This window comes from Lynx rufus, unplaced genomic scaffold (genome assembly GCF_022079265.1).
Source record: "Lynx rufus isolate CCGP_SWC_20201006 ecotype Redwood Valley unplaced genomic scaffold, mLynRuf1.p SCAF_18, whole genome shotgun sequence".
NCBI classification, from domain to species: domain Eukaryota; kingdom Metazoa; phylum Chordata; class Mammalia; order Carnivora; family Felidae; genus Lynx; species Lynx rufus.
The window spans coordinates 3,820,644-3,837,906 of record NW_025814832.1 but is presented as its reverse complement, the minus strand read 5'-3'; the positions used below and the strand labels follow the sequence as shown (position 1 = coordinate 3,837,906).

Genomic DNA, 17,263 nt, shown 5'->3' with positions numbered 1-17,263 from the left:
GGGGCTGAAACCCACGAACTGTGAGATCAGGACCTGAGCCGAAGTCGGAAGCTTAACCAACTGAGCCCCCAGGGGCCCCTTAGTTTTATTTTTTTTTTTAATTTTTTTTCAACGTTTTTTTATTTATTTTGGGACAGAGAGAGACAGAGCATGAACGGGGGAGGGGCAGAGAGAGAGGGAGACACAAAATCGGAAACAGGCTCCAGGCTCCGAGCCATCAGCCCAGAGCCTGACGCGGGGCTCGAACTCACGGACCGCGAGATCGTGACCTGGCTGAAGTCGGACGCTTAACCGACTGCGCCACCCAGGCGCCCCAGTTTTATTTTTTAAATTCCTAAATTTTCTTTGTATTTCTTGACAGTCCCCACCCCATCCATTTTGTCTCTCCATATAATTTCCCTTGGGGGAAGTTTTATCAGGTAATTTTTTTTAGTTCCATTTTTTTTTTTTTTTTTTTTGCCTTGAAGCCATCCCTTCTAGAGATCTTGATTCTCCTTCTATCTGGGGTCTTCCCCCACCCAGATCTGCTACTCAGTTGCCTTCCTGAAATCCATTTTGCTGCTATCATAGGAAATTACTTTGCCTTGCTCTGAGGTAGCGTATCTCTTGTAGTTTTCTGAGAAAGAGTGTGTGAATGGTAAATTTTTTGAGACTTTCATGTCTGAAAATGTTTTTATTCAACCCTCATATTTGATTTTTAGTTTCCCAGGGAACATAATCTTGAAGACAATGACCCGTTGTCTTTTTTGAGAAACTGAGATTATAATTCATATACCACAAATTTCACCAATTTATCCTGTACCATTCAGTAGTTTTTAGTATATTCATAAAGTTTTGCAAACATCACCACTAATTTTGGAATATTTTCATCACTTGGAAAAGAAACCCAGCACCCATTAGCTGTTCTATTCTTTGCCCCTCCCTACCCCTACCCCTGGCAACCACTAATCTACTTTCTGTCTCTAGGATTTGCCTATTCTAGACATTGCATATAAATGGAGTCATACAAGGTGGATTCTTTCACTTAGCATAATGTTTCAAGGTTCATCTTTGGTCTATGTATCAATACTTCATTCTTTTATTATGGCTGAATAATACTCTATTATATGGATATAGCACATTTTATTTATCCATTTATCAGTTGATGGAGACATGTGGTTTGTTCCTACTTTTTGGCTATTGTATATAATGCTGCTATGAACATTTGTTTACAAGTTTTTGTGTGAGCATATGCTTTATTTTGAGAGACAGGGAGGAAGGGAGGGTGTGAGTGGGGGAGGCAGAGAGAGAGGGAGAGAGAGAGAATCCTAAGTGGGCTCCGTGCTGTCAGCACAGAGCCGGATGCAGGGACTGAACCCACAAACCGTGAGATCATGACCTGAGCCGAAATTGAGTCTGACACTTAACTCATTGAGCCACCTGGGCACCCCAACAATAATTATTTTTTGAAGTTTTTTCTTCCCTGTTGTTTCTCCTTTCTTTCTGTTTTTAGTGTTTTTGTCTGTATCTCATTTCTACATCACACCACTGGGCAACTTCCTCTCCCCAACACTAGAAATTTATTTCTCAAAGGGGATAACATAGAAGGTCTCTGGACTGGGGGACATCAGACACAGTTGAGAGGGAGAGAACCAGAGTGAAAACTGGGAGATTATGAGTGTGTTTACTGAATATAGAGCCCTCTGTAAGCTTCCTCGACAAAGCTCCAAACAAAAAGGAGGAAACAAAAGGATAAACAGCTGATACCTGTACTTTTGGGGTGTAAGAAAAATACTATAGGACTTTTGTTTGTAATTATTGCCTATTGCCCATCACTGCCTACTTTGTTTTAAAATGAATGATTTATAAATAAATATACATGTATTGGGGCTCATGCTCAATATTTGTTACTGATGAAAGTACATAATTAGAGTTCAGAGTCTACTGCATTAAACTATGAATTTTTGTAAAGCAAATTGCGTTGATTTCAATTCTCACATTAAAAAAAAAAGTTTATTTATTTTGAGAGAAAGAGAGGGAGAGAATGAGGTCGGGAGGAGCAGAGAGAGAGTGGGAGAATCCCAAGTGGGGCTCATACCCATGAACGGTGAGGTTATGACTGGGCAGAAACCAAGAGTCAGATGCTCAACCAACTGAGCCACCCAGGCGCCCCTCTCATATTTGATTTATAGATATATCATGAAAAAAAAGCGCCAATACAATGTGATATTGTAAGGAAATTATACCAACAGAAATGAAACTAATATGCCTGCAAGAACACAATGTTCAGTCTGGAACAAACTTCTACCCAACTTTGGATAATTTGAGAAAAAAATGTGTTTTTACCTCCCCATTTAACACTGATCCTAGAAGCAGCACTCTACAGTACATTTTGGATCACTTTAAGTTAATGATAACATAGTAAGTGCCTGAAAGCCATGGCCAATATGGGTGTTCTGACCTACTTAAGAACTGACTGAAACATGCACACACATGATCTTTTAGCTATAGGATGTTGCAGGACATTCAGCCCATTGCATGTGGCAGTAATGTTAAAAGGTGGCACAAGGTATACAAAACAATAGAAATAAAGGAACTAAAACTAAGAACTAAGGCTAAGGAGAGAAGCATTCAAGAAATACTTGGGTTATTAGTTGAAAGGAGCAGTTATACTTTGACTTTTGAACTTGATGCTTAAGTACTTCATTATTTTTGCTTTGCCCATCTTTCTAATTGCCTATAATTCCCAAAAGGGGATTTTACTAATCTAGTGTTAAAACAGAGATCTGTAAAGGGAGTTTGAATTAGAAATATCCTGGACTATCCCACAGCTTTCAGCAAAATCAATTCCTTATGTAATTAAAAGTTTGATTAAACTAGAACCTACAAAAATACCATTAAATGTTTTTGAGTTAATAGGTTTATAAACAGATTCAAGGGTTTGACCCAGCAATTCTTTTAGCTCAGATTTCCTCCAATAATTTACTATAAGCTTTACCAAGGCAAAGCAAAACAAAAAACAAAAAACAAAAAAACAAAACAAAACAAAAACCCATAATTTCTAACAGTTAGAAAAGAAACAAATTGGTCTGTTTGAAAGAATTACCAAACCTGTGCAATCTGGCTCTTGTCATCTGCCAAGCGGCAAAATCTGGCGTCCATCCACCACGAGAGGGCAGTAGCGCTCAACCGTTGTTAATGGGAACCCAACAGAGCCAAGGAGGCTTCATTAGAGAAATCATTACAGCTGTTGTTAACACATCACTCTCTCACTGGAAAACGCAGGCAAACAGGAACCACAACCCAGATAGGTTCAGAGCTTCTGTCCTGGGTAACAATAAGACAGGAAATAAGCAACAGGGGCTTGTGAAAGGGAGAGGCCTCCCTCCCCCTCCTCATGTCCTTGAGTCACCGTGGAGATGGCCGACTAGCTTAATAATGGCTGCAGATAGGGGTCTGTTTCATTTGGATGTTGAGATAAAAACGCTGTGGCAGGCAGGCAGGCATCAATGGAACAGAGCTCTTTTTTTTTTTTTTTTTTTTTTTTAATTTTTTTTCAACGTTTATTTATTTTTGGGACAGAGAGACACAGAGCATGAACGGGGGAGGGGCAGAGAGAGAGGGAGACACAGAATCGGAAACAGGCTCCAGGCTCCGAGCCATCAGCCCAGAGCCTGACGCGGGGCTCGAACTCACGGACCGCGAGATCGTGACCTGGCTGAAGTCGGATGCTTAACCGACTGCGCCACCCAGGCGCCCCTGGAACAGAGCTCTTAATGGGGATTTGGAAAGGGCAGAAAGAATAAAAACTGTGGGGTGCAGCAGAGCCGGTATCTCAGAAAATGAATTAGGTTTGGTTTTAGGTGTGTTCTAGGATGAACTTTAGATTCATAACACTGGAACGTTAAGATAATCAAAGTAATCTTTCCAGCCTATAGCATTACTTTGTAAAGTTTCCAGGAAGTGAATTAATAAAAAAAAGGAATCAATTACAACTAGTGCACCTCAATATTTTGAGTATGTATGTGGATTGGTCTGGGATTGCCCAGAACTTGAGATGAATCAGATATTTGTACTATGCTCTCATGACCACCATCTGTTTTTGTTTTATTCATTTGTTACTGAGCTATAATCTGAAAAGACTTTTAATATTTGAAAGACCTAATTTAACCATTCTGTAATTTAATGTTGTTTCAACATTTACTGAACAGTTACAACCGAGAGAAAAGACAGTGCCTCTGTGTGTGTTGAAAGAAAAAGTTTTAGAAAATTGTACCTCCATGTTTTAAATCAGCCTCAAATAAAAATTGAGACTTGTGAATGTTTCCCAGTTTTTACGTGCCTTTCATATCTTGTATTGTACTTTTGTTGAAGTCAAAACTTTGAAATCATAGAAAGGCTAAATCTAATTCAGGGAACCTTGTTCCTTCATAGAAAGAAGGGATAGAATATAGGGAAATAAAATGTTCTGTCATTCTTTTTATTTATTTATTTATTTTGAGAGAGAGGAGGGGAGGGGCAGAGAGAGGAGAGAGAGAATCCCAAGCAGGCTCTGCATTGCCAGTGCAGAGCCCGATACAGGGCTCGAACTCATGAACTGTGAGATCATGATCTGAGCCAAAATCAAGAGTTGGATGCTTAACCAACTGAACCACTCAGGTGTCCCTGTTATCCTTTTTTTAAAATTTTATTTTAGAGAGAGAGAGTGCAAGCAGGGGGAAAGGTGCAGATGGAGAGAGAGAGAGAGAGAGAGAGAGAGAGAGAGAGAGAGAGAATTCTAAGCAGGCTCCATGCTCAGCACAGAGCCAGACACAAGACTTGATCCCAAGATCCTGGATCATGACCTGAGCTGAAATCAAGATTCAGATACTTAACCAACTGAGCACCCAGGCACCCCGTTCTGTCATTCTAATACAGATCCATGAAGGACATACTTGTCATTAATGAGCCATTGGATATAAGATGACATTTAAAAACTTTTATTCAATTATAAGTATCACTTAATGGTTTATTCAACTCAAATTAGCAAACATTTATTGGATTAGTCACTGTGGTAGACATAAGAAGTAACAAAAATTAATAAAACATCGAGCTAATGGTGAGAGGCACCTGAAAGAAATATTGTTTTAGCAGCTACTCTGTGACAGATTTTTAAATATCTTTTCTTATTAATCCTCATAACAGTTCTGAGGTGTTATCCCTGTTTTGTAGAAGAAGAAACAGGCTAACACCAATTAAGTGGCCTGCTGAAGGTCACAGAACTAGTTGGGGTAGTGCCAAGATTGAAACCCAGATATGTTCAATTTTAAAGTATATTCTCTTTTCATTGGACCATTCTATCTGGATATTAGTCACTGACTCCTGGGAAAAAGTAACTTTTATGAATGGCAGTTTAATAGTTTACAATTTAACAAATGAAACATATGGTGTGCAGTTATTACATATTTTAAAATAAATTTTAATTAGGAAAAAGTTTAAACATAGAAATTACAGGGGTGCCTGGCTGGCTCAGTTGGAAGAGCATGAGACTCTTGATCTCTGGGTCCTGAGTTCCAGCCCCACGTTGGGTGTAGAGTTTACAAACCAAAGTTAGAGACTAACACCTGTGTAGTCATTACAGAGCAGTATTCTGTATCCAATCTGAATGTTATACATGTTTGAGTCAGACTTTTTTTTTTTTTTAATTTTAATGTTTATTTTTTGAGAGTGAGACAGAGCACAAGCAGGGTGGGGAGGAGGGAGCAGAGAGACACAGAATCTGAAGCTGGCTCCAGGCTCTAAGCTGCTAATGCAGAGCCCCATGCAGGGCTCAAACCCACAAACCATGAGATTGTGACCTGAGCCAAAGTCAGATACTTAACCAACTGAGCCACCCAGGTGCCCTGAGTCAGACATTTTTAAAGAAATAAAACATTAGAGAAACAGTTGAGACTTTCTACCTCTCCTTGATCCCTCCCATTCTCTTTTTTTCCTCTCTAGAGCTAAGACTATTATGAATTTGATGTTTATCAGTTTTATGCATGATTCCTTACTTTTACTTACATGTTTATGAATCCATAAACAATACAAAATTATTTTGCAGTGTTTTAAATTATATTTTAATTGTATCCAAAAGAACATATTATTCTACAACTTGCTTTTTGTGATAATACGTTCTGAGATTTATCCACAATGGAATGTGTAGCTTTAGTTCTTTATTCATTAAATGCTATGCAATATTCTATTATATGAATGTATCAAAATTTATTTATCCATTTTCTTATAATTATACATTTAAACAAAATTCTGCCATGGTTTTGATTCAAAGCATATCTGATGAACTTTCATCATAATACTGGAACTTATATATTTTAATAATAAAGGTACAAAACTATCCATACTAACTTTTTTTTTTTTCTTGGTATAGATCATTCTCGAATTGAAGTATGGAAGTTTGGTAATAGTGTCATCGAATACCTATACCACTGGGCACACATCTGTTTAACTCTCATGGAGCTAAGCAAAAAAACAAGTAGTGCTATTGCACCCCCATTGCCCTCCAAAACGGACTCCTATGTGTATGCAAAAATGCCAAAGGGAAGCTTGCCAGGGAAATGCTAATGAATTGGTACTGTATTCAGGCTATTTTTGTCATGTTCAGTTTTGCTTGTTAACTATAAAATATCTTCAATTGGAAAGGAGTGTCGCATAGACATATTTTGCTCCTAGACATTGACCTCAGCATTTTCCAAAACGAAAATGCTACCTAAGGAGAAATTTGATCTAAAAAATATCCAGTTAAGGTAGCCATAACCAAATGCATGTTATAGGATATATTGAAAAGTTTCCTTTTAGTTTTAGCTTTGTATCTGCCGTGGGACTATCGTGGTTACTTGGGTAGAATTATTTCAACTCTTTAAAGGTGCAAAGTAAAGACTGAGGATTTATGGAAAAATGGCTATTTTTACATTAAAGGAGTACCAAATAATAAAGATTTTAAGACATGAACTGGGAATTGTTTTTCTAATTTTTTCAGAGACTTAAATTTGCACCACCTTTTCCCCCTCCCCAACGATCACTACTCCTCCCTACTGACTTTAACAACTTAAGTTACTTCAATAAATAGAAATTCTTGCAGGAAAATGTCCATGACTCATGGAAAAAAGAAAACACCTTTTTTTAATAACAGAAACCTCTCAAGTTAAAGAACTGCAAAAAGAGTTTATATTTATTTAAAGCTTATTATTACAGCAAACTTTACTGCTCTTTTGTGAGATTTCATCTTTGCAATAACATATCTGATGAGAGTCCATTTTTAATAAAAATTTGGGAAATTAAACTTCATTTTCTTTATTTGGTTGACAAAATGTGATGTGTTGCAAACATCTTATAATTTGAGGTTGGAGGTCCCTTCTTAACCTTCTCTGATAAAGTGGCAGCAGTGTTATTACCAGTTCTCATCTCTTGGATGATCGCATGCCCAGTCTTAACCTATAAGCCTATTTCATATTTGGAAGAGGGCTTTTCAGGGCACTTGCAACAACATTTCTAGGAACAATGTTCTTGAAGATATTAAACTGATAGCCACATATCCTGATGGCTGCAGAACAAGCTTATAGAGTTCACTGTGCATACAAATGGCATTTTAGGCAGCGAGCAGAGGACTTTTTTGCAGAACGCTATCTTATTAACCATAATCATGGGAATTAAGTTAACTAAATGACATCTAGCTTAATGAGAACAGGTATCATACACTTGCATGGAGTTTAACTTGTTTGAAGTATTTTCACACACAAGCTTATAACCTCCCAATAACCTGTAAGGGAGGCAGTCTAATACCATTATCCTCACTTTATAAATGAGGACATAGGCTCAATGCGTGAGTTACCTACGTCACAACAGCTGGTAAGAAGCCAGGGGACCTAGCTTCCATCTATCCTACCTTTTGCCAGCACTCAGACATCTCACTGACACTTTTCAACCTTTACCAGACTAATGATTATGCTATCAGTCTTTTAGAAACTACTTTAAAATTAAGCAACCAGGGATGCCTGGGTGGCTGGTGGTTGAGTGTCCTACTTTGGCTCAGGTCATGATCTTGCGTTTCATGAGTTTGAGCCACACATTGAGCTTGCTGCTGTTAGCACAGAGCCTCTGTTCCCTTCTCTCTCTGCCCCTCCCCTGCTCACACACACATTCTCTCTCTCAAAAATAAATAAAACATTAAAAAAATAAGTAAAATTAAGCAACCAACAAGAAAGATTAATTGAATTTATTTAATGATCATGCAAGTAAAATACTATCCCTTAACGCTAGGAGCTTACTTTTTTAGTGACGCGGATGTTATTTATACTTGACAAAATTTACATACAGATTTATATTTAAATCTATTTATTGAATACATTGCTTTACTTATAGTTATATATACTTCAGAAGCTTGGACTTGATTAGTTTTTTGTTGGCTTTCTTTACTGTAGCTTATACATAACATGGACACGGTATGGTGCTGACCATCCAATTTTCCCTTTATTTTTTTTAAGTTTATTTATTTTGAGAGAGAGAGAGAGAGAGAGCGCACGCATGAGCAGGGGAGGGGCAGAGAAAGGGAGAAAAGAGAATCTCAAGCAGGCTCTGCGCTGTCAGTGCAGAGACTGGCACAGGGCTCGATCCACAAACCATGAGATCGTGACCTGAGCTGAAATCAAGATCCAGATACTTAACCAACTGAGCCACGCCTCCCCCCCCCCTTTTTTAAAGGAGACAGATGTTTTTTGAAAACACTGTAAGGGAGCAGTGGCATGCAGGACAGCAAAGGATAGGCTGTCTGCCAGGAGGTGGTGGGGGGGGTGCTATAGTTATGGGGTGAAATGAGGAGGTGTGGGAACCTATGGAATTTTCCTTTTTTGGTAACAGTGCCTGGTTGTAAGTAGCCCATTGGTCAGCTGGGGGCTATGGCTATTTTGAGGTGGGTCATTTAATGCACCTGTTTGCGTGCAGCCTGGTTATCACTCTGGGCCCTTTTGCCTTACTCAGGTTTCCATTGCTCAAACCTGTTGCGTAAAACAGCCTCTGGATTCCACCCTGACAGATCAACAATGACAAATCTTTGGTATTTGAGTAGAGGTCTCATCTTCAGTAGCTGCTTCTTGCTAGACAGGGTGGGTGCACGTCTCTACCTCAACTTGTGGGTCCATCAGGGGTTCTGTGCAGTTATAGACCAGAACATGGTATTATTTAATGTGCTGAAAGGAGATTGGAGTGAAATTCACTGGTAGCCAGGTCCATGGGATTTAGGGAGAGGGGACCCTCTGATGGCATCGGCTGGAATCCTTATTGAATAATCATTCCTATACATAATTGTTGGATTCACTCAGACAGGTAGGAATGTATTTTGCCTGTAGATCAAGATGGTGTTGGATCTGAGGGAACAAAGGAAAAAAGTGTGCAGGGGAGAAGGAAGCAAGGCAGCTGAGCGTCAGCCAGCATCAGAAAGAGTCCCAACTGAGTCTGTAATGTGTGCAGATTTGCCCTGGATGAGCTTCTGCTGCCAAATGTGCTGCAAATTGGTAACAGAGACCTCAGGGGGATGGAGTGGGAGAGGAGAGGAAAGCAGTCTTCGCCCTCACAGGCATGAGGTGTCGAACCTGTTTGCCCTTGGACCTTCAGACCACATGGGGATAGCTGCCCTGGCCAGAAAGCTTCAGTTGTGGAGGAGTACTAGGGTTAGACTGCCAAAGGGCTGAAAAGAGAAAGGTGAGGGAAGAAAGGATTCCTCTGAAGGTCAAGAGGGGAAATCCCTCACCCTTTCAGGCAAGGGCAGTCTGGCAATTTCCCTCTGGGGCCTTTGGCTCCTTACCAAGGAGTGACCTCAGCCAAGGTCATCAGTTCCTCAAGGACTACTAGAGATGGTTCTCTGAGGAAAAGTCCTGAGAAATTCCTGGAGAATCCAGGGAGAGTCTGGGCCCAGCAGAGATTCCCCATATGGGCCACAAAATGCCAGGTCATCCAGATTGGGTGGAGAATGGTGGCAGGGGCAGTGAAAGAATTCACCCAGGGCAGAACAAAGGAGATAGAAGTTTACTGAATACACCACAAGGGAGCAGTGGGCAGGACAGCAAAGGAGAGACTGTTTGCCCAGATCATTTTCCTTTTTAATTATGGCTTTCCATGGTCCAGCAACAACTTAAGATTTCAAGACAATGATATTGGAATCTCAGGAAAGCTTCTACTGCCTCTTTTCAAGCTTTATGGAAATATAACTTACATGATATATAATTCATCTACTTAACAGGTACAGTGCAATGCTTTTTACTGTATTCAGAGAGTTTTGCAACCATTACAACAATCAATTTTAGAACATTTTCATCACCCCCGTAAGAAACCCCATACCCATTAGTAGTCACTGTCCATTTTCCCCCACCTAAGCCCTAAACAATTATTCATCTTTCTTTTTCTATGGATTTGCCTATTCTAGACACTTCATATAAATGGAATCGTACAATATGTTGGTCTCTTGTGACTCACTTCCCATTCCCTCTTTATCTAAATATGTTTAAGCAACCAGCTACCCTTAACTTCCACAGACATCTCCAATCCAGACTCAGAAGATCTTCCGCAGGTAATTTAGGGAATTTTCATTCTTCTCATGTAGGTTTTATGCAATGCCACTCCCACCTAACCCCACCCTACATCATTAACTCTGTGTTCTTACTCTCCCCTGTATGATTTTATTATAAAGACCTCCCTCAATAGATATCAATTAAATATTGCCTATTTCTTTGTCCTTAGGCATAGTAATTACCCTCAGTAGCTGTTCCATCTCTTAATCATTAGCTCTATTTTACCTCTCTTTGACTGTCCCTTCCATAGACCACAACTAGGAGGGTACCTCTTGGTGGCCATATTCTGTTCTATGTGACCCTGACTCTGTAGCCACAGCGTTTTGAACTGGGGTTGACCCCTTGCCAAAGGAAGACCAATTTGTGAAAAGGCCTAATATAGAAAGTAACCAAACCATGGATAATCCAAACTAGGAAACAGCAATAAGAGCAGTGTCTAGAAGGACAGTAAAGAGTTTAGAGAGGCCAAAAGTGTCACGTCAGGCCTTAAACAAATTAAAGGATACTGCCTTCCAGACACTACAAGTTGGCAGCGAGAAAGTTTAAAAAATGCGTAGTTGGTTAGGGACAAGAATGCACAAAAAGGCAGAGGGCACAAAAAGAAGCAGAGACTGAAAGAGTAGGGAAGTGACATCAGTAACATTAATGTCAAAAGATTAAATGGAAGATCCATTAGTTTGGGTGCTGAGGTCCCTACAGTTGCCTTGGATCCAATGCTAGTCAACTGTTCTGTTCTTGAGGTCTTATTGGGAAGTCTAAGACAGTTGGAATTCTCTGCTGTGTAATAGGAGTATGGTAGTAATGATACCATCTTTTTTTTTTAATTTTTTTTTCAACGTTTTTTTATTTATTTTTGGGACAGAGAGAGACAGAGCATGAACGGGGGAGGGGCAGAGAGAGAGGGAGACACAGAATCGGAAACAGGCTCCAGGCTCCGAGCCATCAGCCCAGAGCCTGACGCGGGGCTCAAACTCACGGACCGCGAGATCGTGACCTGGCTGAAGTCAGACGCTTAACCGACTGCGCCACCCAGGCGCCCCAGATACCATCTTTTATTGGTTCACTCTGCTTCTGTTCTTACACCATCTTCAATTAAAGTTCCCAAACTTGGGTTCAAAATGTTAGGAGTCTTTTCCGTGTCTCTGATTCACTGCTGCAGGTACCACCATTGCTGCAAACTCTGCCAAGTGATTGAAGAATTTGAACTCTCTGAAACAATGCATCAGAGAAATCAGCCTTCTACCTTTAGGAAAATCTCACAACTGCTTCATTACGACATCCCAAAGGCAATGGGAGGATACAGGATTCAATACACCAATTCAAAAGCTCACATTATATATAGGATATTGAGCTGGGTAATTTTGTGTAACTAATTCCCCATTCAGTCTCTTTAAGCAAGAGGCAGACAGTCTTGGCAGGGGGCTTTATTTTTACCCTCTATTGATTCTTTTTATTTTAAGCAAAATAACACATACTCATAATTTAAAGAGTCATCTTGTTATACAAGGTCTTTTAAGACCACAACATTTCCCAGCCCCACGTCACCCCTGTTTTTCTTACCTCCGAGTCAACTACTTTCAATTCCTTTAGGTCAGGAATTAATAAACAGCTCAGGCCTATTACGATAAAGTTTTATTAGAAAAGCCATGCCCAGGGGTGCCTGGCTGGCTGAGTCCATGGAGCAAGTGACTCTTGATCTCAGGGTCATGAGTTCAAGCCCCACATATGATGTAGAGTTTACTTCAAAAAAAAAAAAAAGAAAGAAAGAAAAGGATGCCCATATTGTTTATGACTGCTTTCATACTGCAAGGGCATAGTTGAGTAGCTGCCATAGCTACTAAGACCCCAAGACCCACAACCCCTAAATATTTACTATCTGACCCTTTGCATAGTTTCCCAACCCCTTGATTTTGACACGTACCTCCATATTGTGAAATAACATGTGGTGTGGCTACATTTTTTTCCCCTGATTTAAGCAATATTTATTAACCTCTCAGTATGCATTACAAAGATTCAGCTTCTTCCTCAGTATGTGCGTCCACACACACACAAACATTTCCCATTCCTCCATCCTTTTCAATATATTGCACTGGAATTTAAATTAGAATAGATTGATATTCAGCATTTGCATTATCATGACTATGTATGCTATTTAGGGCTTAGCCATGTAGTAAATTACAATCATTTTCCTTTTCTGAACATCTTTTCACTTTCCCTGGAGTTAATGTTTGGAGTTAAAGTTTCTTTTGGAGTCAATGTCAAGAGTGGCTGGAGTGACTATAATAATAACACACAAAGTAGATTTCAGAGCAAAGAATATTACCATGATAAAGAAGGTCATTTCATAATGAAAAATAGGTCAATTAATTAAGAAACCATAACAATCTTAAATATTTATACATCTAATAACAGAGTTTCAAAGCATATGAAGCAAAAACTGAGAGAACTGCATCCATGGAGACACAAGTAGATAACTAGTTACCTAGGGTCAAAGGGTTTGTGCAGAAATGAGTGGCTAATGTGTATATGCTTTCTTTTTTGGACATTAAAATTATTCTAAAATTGATTATGGTGATGGTAGCCCAGCTCCTTGAATATATTAAAAACCATTGAATTATATACACTTTAAATTGGTGAATTACATGGTATCTGAATTATAGCTCTATAAAACTGTTTAAAAAAGAATGGCTGTGGGGCGCCTGGGTGGGTCAGTCAGTTGAGCATCTGACTCCTGATTTCAGTTCAGGTCATGTTCTCAGGGTTGTGGGATTGAGCTCTGTGCTGACAGCATGGGGCCTGCTTGGGATTCTCTCTCTCCCTCTCTCTCTCTGCTCCTCCCTTGCTTACACTTTCTCTCTCTCTCAAATAAGCATAAAAAAAAAAGAATGTCTGTATTAGATAGAAATCTGATCTACATAGAAATAGTAAATGTGTGCATAAACATTTTTCTTATTTTAAAAATAGCTTTGAAAGATAATTGCTTGAAGCAAAAATAACAATTTATTGTGTGCTTGTAACATAGGTAGAAGTAAAATGTGTGAAAATAATAGCACAAAACCTAAGTGAGGGAAAATGGAAGTGTATTTTTGTAAGGTTTTTTTTTTTTAACGTTTATTTATTTTTGAGAGAGAGAGAGACAGAATGCAAACAGAGGAGGGGAAGAGAGAGAGGGAGACACAAAACCCAAAGCAGGCTCTAGGTTCCGAGCTGTCAGCACAGAGCTGGACACGGGGCTTGAACTCATGAACTGTGAGATCATGACATGAGCTGAAGCCAGACACCCAACCGACTGAGCCATCCAGGTGCTCCATAAGGTTTTTTAACTATACATAAAGAGGTATATTCTTTACTTGAAGACAGACTGAGATAAATTAAAGATGTATACAAGAAACCCTAAAGCAATACCTTAAAAAACAATAAGCAAAGAAGTATGGCTAATAAGTCAACAAAGAGGTTGCATCATAAAAATTGTAAGCTGAAACACAAAATTTCTTGATTAATCCAAAAGAGGGCAAAAAAAAAAAAAAAGCAGGGAGGGTTAGAGAACAAAGAACAGATAGGAAAATAGAAAAACTGCAGCCATACTCATACTCACTTTAATGAAAACGTTCTAGGGGTGCCTGGGTGGCTCAGTTGGTTAAGTGTCCAACTCTTGGTTTCAACTCAGGTCATGATCTTGCAATTCCTGAGTTCCAGCACTGCACTGCCAGTGCGGAGCCTGCTTGGGATTCTCTCTCTCTCTCTCTCTCTCTCTCTCTCAGAATAAATAATAAACTTAAAAAAAACAAAAGAAAATGTTCTAAACACGCTAATAAAAGAAATTATCAGATTAGATTAAAAAAAAAGCAAGACCCAAATACAGTAAAATCTTGGATTGCAAGTAATTTGTTCTGTGAGTATTCTGCAAGACAAGCAAACATTTCTAATAAACATTTCTAATAAATTTAACTTGATAAATGAGCAATGTCTTGCAAATACTAGTATGTGATGCCAAAGGTCACACAATCACCACAACTGAGCCAATGGTTCTTCTCTCTCTCTCTCTCTCTCTCTCTGCAGGATTGTGGGTGATCACCTCCCATGCTCAGATGCTCAGTCTCAGACCATGGTGTTTGGCAGAAATCAGTGATTTTTCTGAACTTTGGAAGTGCCCATAACTGGCACTAGTGTATTTTTTGTCACTTCAAAGCACCTATGGACAGTCTTTTGCTTTTCCATACAAGAGTAAGCTTAGGAATGCTTTGATTCATTCTAAGTCAGGCTGCCTACAGATATAGACCTTTTCCTCTGCTGCTTTATTGCCGAGTTACATTAAATACAGTATATGGGAATGCAAACTGGTGTAGCCACTCTGAAAAATGGTAGTATGGAGAGTCCTTAAAAAGTTAAAAATAGAACTACCCTATGACCCAGCAATTGTACTACTAGATATACCCAAAGGATACAAAAATACAGATTTGAAGGGAACATGTACCCCAATATCCATAGCAGTATTATCAATAGCCAAATTATGGAAAGAGCCCAAATGTCCATCGAAAGATGAATGGATAAAGATGTGTATAATACATATATAGATTACATATATACATATATACATATATACATATATATGTAATCTTATGTGTGTATATATATGTATATATGTGTATATATATATATGTATATATATATACACACACAATGGAATATATATACATATATACACACACACACACACACACACACACAAATGGAATATTACTCAGCAGTCAAAAAAGAATGAAATCTTGCCATTTGCAACTCTGTGGATGGAACTAGAAGGTACTGTGCTAACTGCAATTAGTCAGAGAAAGACAAGTATTATATGACTTCATTCTTATGAGGAATTTAAGATACAAAACAGACGAACTTAAGGAAATGGAAGCACAAATAATATAAAAACAGGGAGGGGGGAAAACATAAGAGACTCTTAAATACAGAGAACAAACTGAGGGTTGCTGGAGGGGTTGTGGGTGGGAGGATGAGTGAAATGGGTAAGGGGCATTAAGGAAGATACTTGATAGGATGAGCACTGAGTGTGATAGGGGATGAATCACTGGAATCTACTCCTGAAATCATTATTGTACTATATGCTAATTAGGATACAAATTAAAAACAATAATATACAAATAAAATACAGTATATGACAAGTTTATTAATATTGTACTGTAGTCAACATCCCTGTGAGCATATACAATGGCCCCCATGCAGAAGATCCCATTGAGCCAATAGACAGCCGTGACCCCGTTAGTGATAGTGAAAGTTGTCCTACACAATAACCCTCCTCTCTCTCTTGTCTCTCTCACACCAGCCACAAAGGTTTTCAAAGGTTAAGTGCAGGTTAATTTATTTTTCTTTATATTTTATATTATTTTGTATTTTATTACGGTATTATAATCATTTTTATATGAGTATTTTGGGTTATGGAACAAATCGTCTGAGTTTCCATTATTTCTTATGGGGAAATTCACTTTCATATACATATGCTTTGGATTAAAAGCATGTTTCCAGAATGAATTATACTCACAAAGGTTTTATTGTATATACTATCAACATGAGATCCACTTTTAATATAAAGACACAAGTAGATTAAAATAGGTTAGAAGTATGGAAAAAGATAAACTATGCTAACAATAAAAACTGTCTATATTAAAATCAGATAAAGTACATAAAGAGAAAAGACAGGGTCATTTCTTAATGGTATCATGGTCAATGCAAGAGGACCTAACAATCCTAAATGTTTTAAATACCTAAATAATAGGATTTCAAAATCGGTGAGACAAAAACTGACAGAATTAAAAGGAGAAATAAACAAGTCCACAATTACAGTTGGAGATTTTAACATCCTTTTGTCAGTAACTGAAAAGATCTCTTTGGCTGCTAGAAAACTAGTTTTGAACAGGTCAAGAGCTGGTGGATGAACAGACGAAAAGCGACTAGAATTTAAAAACAAAACAAAACAAAAAATATATATATATAACATATAATTTTGATTCCTATATCCAGTATTACCACGATGCTGTTATTAATAATTTCGTCTATGAGCATAGGTCCTATATTAACATACAGATTTTCAGTTGCCAAGTTACCCTGAGCCAGGTATACTCACACTGAAGTCTCGGTGGAAAAAAAAAAAATCGATAGCTTTACGGCAGTGTTTTTCAAACTTGACTATCAAAGCTACCTGCAGGGCTCTGTAAAATTCAGATTGCTGGGCCCCATCCGGGAGTTTCAAATGCAGTAAGTCTGGGAAACCGCCAGAGAATTTGCATTTTAACAAATTCCTGGTGATGCTCCTGGGACCACACTTTGGGAATTGCTGGCCTAGAATTTTGTCATTCCTTTCTTCCCAAAACGTCCAGGCAGCCAGTTGGTTTCCAAACAAAGCCAAAGGCCGTAGGACTCGTGCCCTTGCAAGAGGGAAGCAGCTCAAGGGAGGGATTCAGCCGCTAAAAGTGTTTCAGGCCGCCCAGATCCGCGCGAGAGTGTACGTGATGACGTTGACGTCTGCGTGAGCGTTACGTAGCCGTCGGCCACGTTCAGCGGAGACGGGAGCAAGATGGCGATTCCGGGCAGGCAGTGAGTGATCCGGGAGTTAGGGTTAGGCTGGGAATGAAAGATCACGGCGACTTAGTCTTTGACCGACGAGTAAAAGTGCGCTGGAAGTG

General features: G+C 39.0%; 2 protein-coding genes across 2 annotated transcripts in view; both read left to right on the top strand.

The window, feature by feature from the left end:
* Positions 1-6,579, top strand: part of EFCAB5 (EF-hand calcium binding domain 5) — a 208,014-nt gene extending 201,435 nt beyond the window's left edge. Inside the window, exon 26 of the mRNA XM_047080691.1 lies at positions 6,386-6,579. Within this exon, the coding sequence (XP_046936647.1) occupies positions 6,386-6,579 (194 nt within the window). The remainder of the gene's footprint in view (positions 1-6,385) is intronic.
* Positions 6,580-17,143: 10,564 nt separating this feature from the next.
* The window catches only part of NSRP1 (nuclear speckle splicing regulatory protein 1), a 60,895-nt gene continuing 60,775 nt past the window's right edge, over positions 17,144-17,263 (top strand). The window contains exon 1 of the mRNA XM_047080683.1: positions 17,144-17,174. Coding sequence (XP_046936639.1) covers positions 17,155-17,174 — 20 coding nt within the window. The 5' untranslated portion in view covers positions 17,144-17,154. The remainder of the gene's footprint in view (positions 17,175-17,263) is intronic.